The sequence below is a fragment of the Miscanthus floridulus genome, chromosome 11 (assembly GCF_019320115.1).
Source record: "Miscanthus floridulus cultivar M001 chromosome 11, ASM1932011v1, whole genome shotgun sequence".
Taxonomy (NCBI): domain Eukaryota; kingdom Viridiplantae; phylum Streptophyta; class Magnoliopsida; order Poales; family Poaceae; genus Miscanthus; species Miscanthus floridulus.
Window position 1 is genome coordinate 32,711,501 of NC_089590.1, and position 9,638 is coordinate 32,721,138.

At 45.1% G+C, this 9,638-nt stretch overlaps 2 protein-coding genes across 3 annotated transcripts; one reads left to right on the forward strand and one right to left on the reverse strand.

The window, feature by feature from the left end:
• Positions 1–311: 311 nt before the first annotated feature.
• LOC136494761 (exocyst complex component EXO70B1-like) lies at positions 312–4,750 on the forward strand. 2 transcript variants are annotated; one of them, XM_066490933.1, is made up of 3 exons: positions 312–2,998; positions 3,640–4,579; positions 4,660–4,750. In XM_066490933.1, exon 1 carries the CDS (start codon positions 876–878, stop codon positions 2,967–2,969), a length of 2,094 nt encoding a protein of 697 aa, XP_066347030.1. In that variant the 5' UTR covers positions 312–875; the 3' UTR covers positions 2,970–2,998; positions 3,640–4,579; positions 4,660–4,750. The 2 variants fall into 2 exon arrangements, with proteins under 2 accessions (XP_066347030.1, XP_066347031.1); XM_066490934.1 differs by lacking the exon at positions 4,660–4,750 and having other exon boundaries at positions 3,640–3,725; positions 4,415–4,558.
• Positions 4,587–9,311, reverse strand: LOC136494762 (SNF1-related protein kinase regulatory subunit gamma-1). Its single transcript, XM_066490936.1, has 6 exons — positions 8,850–9,311; positions 7,144–7,316; positions 6,159–6,365; positions 5,800–6,075; positions 5,436–5,599; positions 4,587–5,247 (listed from the first exon to the last, which is right to left on the reverse strand). The coding sequence occupies exons 1-6, from the start codon at positions 9,001–9,003 to the stop codon at positions 4,950–4,952; spliced, it is 1,272 nt and encodes a 423-aa protein (XP_066347033.1). The 5' UTR covers positions 9,004–9,311; the 3' UTR covers positions 4,587–4,949.
• Positions 9,312–9,638: the final 327 nt, after the last annotated feature.

A 9,638-nucleotide genomic window follows, 5' to 3' on the forward strand; every position in this document is an offset into this window, starting at 1 on the left:
CATATAGGATCAGATAAAAAATAGATGATCTACACTTGTTATAGTGGTTTATAGAACTTACATATGTTTGAGAGAGAGAATGTGGTCCATGCTAAAAAAAAAGAGAGAAAATAAATGTAAGACATGATGAAAATAAAAAGTTTTTCTATAAATCACAACCATAAACAGTGATAGTTTACGTTATATGAATAGTAGTCTCAATATTTTTGAATCCATATGGATTACTTTATTTGTAGGAATACAGCAAATGTTAACCCCCGCTTGACCCGTCCGGCTGGCAGAATTTTAGTTTTCTTACCGGGCTTGCCCATGAGCTTTTGCGTTGTCATCAGGTGAGTTCAGTTCAAGAGACGGAGACGATGCGCTCGTCCGATTTTACAGGAATTTTCAGAAGAAAGAAACCATTCGATTTCCTTGTGGGTTTGGATGGAGTGAGTCCCCATTCCAACATAGCTGCTGAAAGTTACACGAATTTGCGCATAAATAACACAGTAAGATAAGATTTTGCAAAATGTCAATGTTCTAGATGATGGGCTGTTTGGGTTGGAGCAAGAACCCCTCGATCGATCGGATTATTTACCATTGACCATCTGGGGTAGCCATCTCCCATCTCCCATCGAATAAACAGCAGCAGGTCAGCCGGACAGCTCGCTCCATTTGTTGGCGACTGCCGTCGTCTGCTTCCAACGATCTCTTCTCCTCAGCCTCAAGACGCCCGCCCCGCTCCGCCACTCCTTCATTTACTCCACCACCACCACCAGCAATCCGTTTTCACCGTGCCCTTCCACTCATCACCAGCCGCCCTACCCGGCCGCCGGCACCAGGCCCAAACCCAAACCCTATCTCGCCCGCCGCCGCCGCCGCCGCCGCCGGCGATGTCGTCGTCCCCTTCGTCTCCCCCGCCGCAGAGGCGGGAGGCGGGGGAGGGCGGCGAGATCCCCATCCCCGTGTCCGCCGCCGTCGTCGGCGACGACAAGGTCCTGGCGGCGGCGCAGCACATCGTCAAGTCGCTCGCCACGTCCAAGAACGCCGCCGACGACATGATCCGCATCCTCTCCGGCTTCGACCACCGCCTCTCCTCTATCACCTCCGATCTCTTCCCGTCCCCGTCCCCCGCCAGCACCTCCGACCCAGACCCAGAGGCCCCCGGTGAGCAGGAACCCTCCTCGTCGTCCTCCTCCTCGCTCGCGGATTTCGACGCCGCCGAGCAGCTCATCCACCTCTGGGACACCACTCCGGAGGCGCTCGTCTTCGAGGCCCCCGAGGACGACGCCGCGCACTACCTCGCCGCCGTCGACGTCGCCGTCGACCACCTCTCCACCCCCGCCGTCTCCGGCCGCGCCGGGGTCGCCGTGCAGCTCGCCATGTCGCGCCTCGAGGACGAGCTCCGCCACCTCATGCTCCGCCACTCCGTGCCGCTCGACGCCAGCGGCCTCTACTGCTCGCTGCGCCGCCTCTCCCTCGGCTCCATGGACGACCTCGACACCTCCTCCGAGTTCGATCCCGCCACCCCGCACAGCCAGGACGGCGGCGGCGGGCCGGATACCGCCCGCAGCGCCAGCATCGCGGGGAACAACCCCTTCGAAGACCAGGTGTTCGACCTCGTGCGCCCGGAGGCCGTCGATGAGATACGTGCCATTGCTGACCGGATGGTGCACGCAGGGTATGGCATCGAGCTCGCCCAGGTGTACTGCGCCATCCGGCGTGACCTGCTTGATGACTGTCTCACCGTGCTCGGTGTGGAACGCCTCAGTATCGATGAGGTGCAGCGCATCGAGTGGAAGCAGCTGAATGACAAGATGAAGAAGTGGGTGCATGGGGTCAAGACAGTCGTTCGCTCCCTGCTGACTGGTGAGCGGCGGCTCTGTGACCTGGTGCTTGCTGCGTCCGATGAGCTCCAGGATGAGTGCTTTGTGGAGTCCACCAAGGGTTGCATCATGCAGATCCGTAACTTTGGGGATGCTGTCTCTGTGTGCACTCGTTCGCCGGAGAAGCTTTCCCGAATTCTTGACATGTATGAGGTGCTTGCTGAGGTGATCCCTGAATTGAAGGAGCTGTTTTTTGGGAGTTATGGGGATGATGTCATCCATGATTTGGAGGGTGTTCTTGAAAGGCTTGGTGATGCAGTCAAGGGTACCCTTCTTGAGTTTGGGAAGGTCCTACAGCAGGAGTCATCGCGGCGGCCGATGATGGCTGGTGAGATCCACCCAATGACGCGTTATGTGATGAACTATCTTAGGTTGTTGGTCGTTTACAGTGACACACTTGACACACTTTTGGATGACAGTGGTGCTGGAGATGTAGATCATAACATTTTACATAATGGCACCGATGAGGATCAGGAGTATCTGAAGAGTTTGACCCCACTTGGACGCCGTTTAGTCAAACTGATATCTTACTTGGAGGCTAATCTTGAGGAAAAATCTAAACTTTATGAGGATGGAGCGCTGCAGTGCATATTTTCCATGAATAACACACTCTACATTGTACAAAAGGTTAAGGATTCTGAGCTCGGGAGGATTTTAGGTGATCACTGGATACGGAGGCGCCGTGGCAAGATTCGGCAAAACTCAAAGAGCTACCTTAGGGTTTCATGGACCAAAGTTTTGTCTTACTTGAAGGATGATGGACATGGCAGCAGTGGGAGTGGAAGTTTTGGCAGCAGTGGGAATTCAAGCTCTAGGATCAAAGAAAAATTTAAGAATTTCAACTTGGCCTTTGAGGAGATATACAGGAGCCAAACACTTTGGAAGGTGCCAGATCCTCAACTCCGAGAAGAACTCAAGATTTCTATATCTGAAAATGTGATCCCAGCTTATCGTGCTTTTACTGGAAGATATTGCAGTCTAGTTGATAGTGGAAGGAATTCTGGAAAATACATAAAGTACACTCAAGAGGATTTGGAGAATCACCTCTCTGATCTATTTGAAGGGTCACTAGGGTCTGCCAACCATTCCAGGAGAAGATGATAATTTCTTATGATGGGATTTGGCTACAGGTATGCTTTTGGTACAAGGGACACCATATCGCCAAACTGCTGTAGTGAATATATTGAATTGGTGCTGGTACCGTATCACAATGTAATTCAAAATAGGACCCCTTTGTTTTGCAATCAATATATGTGTAATACTAAATGATGTACATGGTCTTTTTTTCTCAGTATATTCTTATATTTGCTTGTTTGATTGTCTGAGGCTCCAAGTCCAAGATATATTGATTTTACATTACATGTTATAAGTGTTCAGTTTTGGACTCACATATTGCAAAAGACTCGGAATGTTTAGTCCTGAAATAGGTAGGGGGTTTTGAGATTGCAAGCTTCCTTCGGAATAATGATGAAGTAAACCAGCCTCTTATGGAATCCTTGAAATATGGACTGCAGAATTGGACCAAATTGTTTGATGAGTAATGTTTAAATAAGAAAAACTTCATCAGTTTGCTAGATGCCTGGCAACAATCGTTTTATGCTTGAACCTAAGTTCCGCTCCCTCTTCTTTGCATTCTTTCCATACATGTTGGTCACATTGTTCTGTCAGTTGTTGTATTTTCTTTTTATACAGTATTTTCTAGGAGTATTGAAATGCCAAGTCTTGAGGTACTGGGAATGCTAATGCCGTTAAGGAATCATGCCTGTTTCAGTGTTTCAAGAAAGAAGAAAGAAAAGATGGATAGCCCAAACGTTCCTTATGAATATAGTGCAAGATGAAGCGAATGTAAATCAGCAGGTTACTGCCCATCAGAAATGTAACATGCCTTTTCTGTTCAGCAGTTTGCTTTAGCGGTTCTCTTCCACATAATGATGATCATCAGCATGTACCAACTCAAATAAGGACATCCATGTTTTGATCGTTAGCATCTTCTAAGTTTCTGGCTTGGTTTCTCCATGTAAATACACATCAACTATGAATTTATCTTCTGGTCATACCTATCAAGTACGATGTGCCTGATTGGAGCCAAAATTTAGTTGCCAAAATCAAGGCAAGCTAAGTTTGGCAAAAAAAATTGATTTGCTTCCAAAACTTGCCAACATCACACATTTGGCTAACCAAATGTTTGGCAAAAAAATTTTTGTCCTACTTGCTAAATCTTTAGTGAGGTAAATTTTGGTAGCAAACCAAGCAGGCCAATCATGCTTCCATGAGAACAAATGGAGACCGAGTTCTCTTGCATTCCACATCTTGTTTGAAGCAGGTAGTTTGAGCACCAACAGCAAATTTGATCTTCTCTATTTGGCTATGAGTTGAATGTGTACGGTTTGTGACCTGATTACACAAGTTCGTAAGTTCACTAAACCAAGGACACTTGGTCAGCTTATTGATTCTCATTTCTATTAAGGATTCGGATATTTCTAGGGTAGAGTTGTTTGACAACTGAGATGATAAACTGACTGCAACCGTATGCTGTTGCTGTACAGTGTACGCTGATACCGAACTGGAATTTTTCAGAAGCTACATCTGTACCTCGTTATGCTGTAAAGGTGACAAAAATATATGGATGTACTCTTCTGCAGCACGAGGATATTTTGGCTGACCCTATGAGATGTTGTAGACTCTACCAGCTGAATGATGAAGTTACCCAGGTACGTATATGACAACGAAAGAGTCCGACTCAAGTTAAAAACAAGATAAAATATCTTCTCCCTCAGAATTTTGCTTGCAGTATGACAAAGCAAAATCTAGTGAACCACATCTTTAGCAAGAAGGAAGACAGGCAACAATTGTCATCATGAGAACATGAAAAGAAACTCAGGTACGTTCCCAAATTATTCAATGTACAACATTGCCATGCATCCATTAGAGCATTAGTTCTTTTCTCCATGTAGGCAATGGTCTGTTTACCTGAGAACTAAGGCTGTGAAAAGGAATATACTAGAAGCAACCTTCAGAAGAGAATAGCTCAAAATGTACATTTGCACAGATGCATCAGTGTGATTGGACCGTGAAGTTGTGTCATACAGTGCTGTTTGCAGGCAGGGGAACAACACCATCAAAGAAATCCCCAAAGTAATGGCGCGGCTCATGCACCAGCTTGGAGATTATGTCCCTCAAGGTGATGACTCCCTCGGTGTTCCCTTTGTCATCTACAACGTAGATCCTGTGGATCTTCTCAGAGTCCAGCTTCAGTATGATGTCCTTAATTGTATCATCCTTTTTGCAAGTGATTACATCATGCAGAAATGGTGAGGCCTCACGCTGTTCCTGGAGATGGTGTCGAACAGCACTAAGGAAATCTTTTGTCGTGATTGACCTGTGTTACATTCAACAGCTCACAGAGGTTCATATATAGCAATAATAGTTGCAGTTGTCTTCCTAGTTCCTACAATGCAGTTTAAAAGTGCATTTGGCATGATGTGCAATAACAGCAGCAGAAATCTTTTTGTATTGTTTGCCAATCACAAGAAAGCCTATCGACGAGGATGTACTAGGATTACAAACCTGTGCTCTTTGTATATCTTGGGGGCAGTTAAAAGATACTGGACATCTCTGATGCTAATATTACCAATTGCTTTTGCTCCACTTGTGTCCATGACTGGCAGGCCACCAACTCCCTTTTCCCTCATCAGTTGGAAAGCTTTCAGAACTGGCTGATCTTCGTTTACCTGGAAAAGAGTAGGCCACAGTGACGTGTTTGTTTACATGAAGGTTTTGTCAATCAGCATGGCTTTGATGAAATTGATCTTTCTTAGCTATTGATAACTTGACCTTGAGAATTTTATGAATTTATTAGAAAGGAAAAACTGAAAGTGAAAATTTCTAACTAGATTTCCAATGCGGACAAGCAGAAGTCATTCAGAGGTACCTTGACAAGTTTCGATGGTTTCATGATAGGAAGCCCCAGTTCAGAGAGTTTCTTAGTTCCCCAGCTCTCAAACCAGGAGAGCCCAACACACTCTGCAAGCATGTGTACGACAGAGGATTGTGTGATAATATTCTCAATCTTATCTCCTCCCACTTCTACAACTGGCAGGCTCTTCATTCTGTACTTGGATAGAAGCAGCAACATGGTAAGGAATGTGTCCGATGTCTGCAGTGCAAGAAATGGTGCCCAGCGGAAGCTCCCTGAGATATCGCCAACCTACACAGGCACAACTTATGTCAAGGATTGGTCCTCACTACAAGTCAATATAACTGTTTAAATATGGAGCAAAAGAAGTTCACCTTTGTATTCTTGTAGAATTCAGAGGAAGTTAGGGTTTCAAAAAAGCTCCCACCAACCGACGCTGCTTCATCTGATTCAAAATCAGTAGCAGTTTCTACCCTGCCAGATGATGTCCTTCTGAATGTGAAAGAACCCAGCCTAGAAACTAGATTGGAGACAGGTGATCCTGCTCCCGAACCAACTGTCCCATTAACTGCAGCATCAGACTGTTCCATGGCAGAAGAAGCAATCCATTTCAGAAGGATGAGTGGGGCGAAAAATATCAAATGTATAGTCGATAGTATAAAAAGGGAAGTTTGTGTCATATTATAGATCAATTCCTTTATAATACAGAGCTTTGTAAATATTCGGTATTTATTTGTTGTTTCTTAATGGTCTGAATCATACATAGTAGGGGCATTCCTTACTATTATCCCACAAGAAAGGAGAAAACGGGGGCTAGATTTACAACAGACATGAAAATTTACTCTGGTCATAAAATCATGTTGTTTAGGACAAAAGTTTATTCCAACCTTAAAAACTACAAACATCAAAAAACTTTTAAATTATTTAGTTTGAAAACATGAAAGTTACATGTGGGTTGGATTCAAAAATACTTGCAAAAATCTTGTAAATTTGAAGGATGTTTATTAATATATTATAGAATAAATTAGTGGTGAAATATATGCATCAAAGACCTTTCATAGTCCTAACACGTTTTGACTGGAGGGACAAATGACTCGATGGAAGTTCATTGTGCTTATAATCAGGAGCTTGCATGCAGTATAACATTGAATTCAGTTTGTTGAAGTTTAGTGCACGTATCATTTATTTTAAAAATGATGGTATCAAACTGAACAGAAATATATCAAATCATAACAATCCTGATTAGGAAAACCTGCAGTTGAACAACATATTCTGACTATCATGTTAATCATTTATATCTTCCCCCCTACAAAATGAGAGGGAGGGAGGGAGCACTTCAATGCAATCAAGGTTACGAACCTGACTGAGCAACCACATGGCAATACCAGCAAATTCCACAATGCCAATGTATTTGTCCATCCAACTAGCATCTTCTGGAGCCTCAACATTTCTTATGGGTGCACTCAAGATTTTGTTTTTGGATAATATTTCTACAGTTTCAGCAAGACTTGCATCTGAAGGAATCTCAATGACTGCATGGCAATAATCATATTTTACTTTTAGAACTGGAAACTATCGTGTGCATCATTTAAATCATTGATGTTAAGCAAATAACACAGGTTATGAGGAACTTCTGGGAAAGATACTTAACAACAACAAAGCCTTTAAGTCCCAAACAAGTTAGGGTAGGTTAGAGTTGAAACCCAGCAGAAGCAATGAAGGTTCAGGCACGTGAATAACTGTTTTCCAAGCACTCCTATCTAAGGCTAAGTCTTTGGGTATATTCTATCCTTTCAAGGCTCCTTTTATTGCCTCTACCCAAGTCAACTTCGGTCTTCCTGTGCCTCTCTTCACGTTACTATTCTGTCTTAGGATTCCACTTCTAGCACAAGACGGAAATTTAAATCCCATAGTTCTAATCTTTTAGATTTGACGGTTTTGACTGGAGAATCGAAAACTGTCTCAAAATATACAGAAGAAGATGAAAGTTATAACAACAGGCTCAAGGAAGAATGCATTTTCTAAATGAAAGACAAAAGATTTTTGCTCTGTGGCAACCAATCACACAATTTTGGAAGTAACATAGATTGCATATGTACTGGCCGTTCAATTTTGCAGACTTAGACTTCTGTTTGGACCCAGCGATAGATTACGATGAATTATCTTCTATGTTTAGCCAATTCACCGTACTATTCCCCAGATAAAGATAGGAAGTTCACAACTAAGACAATATATGGTAATCTGGGAACCTCACTGTTCGAGAAGATGGCTCTTGCAATCATGGCAGTTGGATCATTTCTGAGCAGGCTGATAGTTATCCACATCAACCCGCACAGTGACACACATCATGGTGACAAAGAAAGTGCTCCACGGCTCTTGCTTAGTTGGTCAAGAGATGAAAACGACCCCTCAACCAACATACTACGTATACTTGTCTGAAGTGTTAGAACTCTACAGCATCACTGGACCTAGGAAGGAAAAGAACAAGATAGATGTGTAATCTGATCTCAGAGAAATCGTGTGACACTATCACTGTATTAAGAACAGTTCAACAAGGTCCATGCATTTGGTCCAGAGAAGACATGCCCACTGAGCTGATCATAGGAGGCAAGGGCCAGAGAGAAGATCTCCACTGGATCGCCCTTTGAAATAGAACAAAGAACAGAAGATGAGAGGACTGAAAAAAAAAAATACATGTCCGCTCCCTGAAATGACAAGAACGGCAACATGGCACGGACTGGCTCTGTTGGAGCGGATCAGCCCCACGACGACAGATGAGCACGGGGCTCCTTGCCAACACCGACAGAGCTACAATACAGACACAAATGCAATTGACACCGGAAGAAGAGAGCTGTTCGACTGAATCCAATAGCACACGAACTCTGATCTGACGCTGAATACAGAGGTTTACGTTTCGCTTCATCAAGACGGATTTTTTTTTAAAAAAAAAATTATTTCGGTTCAACACGCATGACGGCATCAAGACCGAACACAAATTAGCGACCGGTACAGTACGCAAGGGAGCAGGCGAGGCAAAAGTGATTGATTGAGAAACAAGATAGTACCTTGCGACGGGTGTGTTCGCGGGAAGGAGGCGACGGGGATGTCCTCGAAGCAGGAATTGAGCTTCTCCGACGGCGAGAGCTGCGGCTCCGCCACCTCCCAGAGGTCCTCCACGCGGTGGCCGATCTCCGCCTCGGGGCTCCGCGGGCTCTCCATCTCCTCCGACTCTGAACCCGTGTCCTCTCCTCTTCTTCTCCCTTGAGCCCTCTCTTGCTAGCTCTTGCAAGTTGCAGTGCTGCTCTGCTCCCACCTAGTAGGCTGTTGTAGAATAGCTACGAGACGCCAATCGCGAGCGCACGCGGCCGATGACGACGCGGAGCAAGCCGCTGGTGCTACTAATACCGCCCGCCGCCTTGCTTTTGCTTGGGCCGCAGTGGGAGTCTGCTCTGCCTCTGCGCTTGTCCGCGTCAACGGAAGGGGGGACGAACTCAACAAGGCCCGCCTCGGAAGGTGTGGTCCACATGTCAATGAAAGGATGGACCACGACGGGGAGAGTGTACTGCTGCTGGTTTTTCTGCTGAAGAAAACCGCTGCGGCACCAACTACACGACCCCGGGGGGACGACGTGGCAGTTTTAACGTAACCCACTGCAAATGTTTAGACTCGAATTAACTCAATTATTTTATTAAAAAATAAATGAACTCTACACACCTGTCAGTCAGTCTGTGAGAGACACATCTAGCAATGCTCCTCCCTTCGACTTGGAGTTCGAGTAAACCCGGTGTACGGTATGGTGTGCGCCAAGAAGAATCTGGGACTGGTTCTCAAAAAAACAAAAAAAAAAAAAAAAA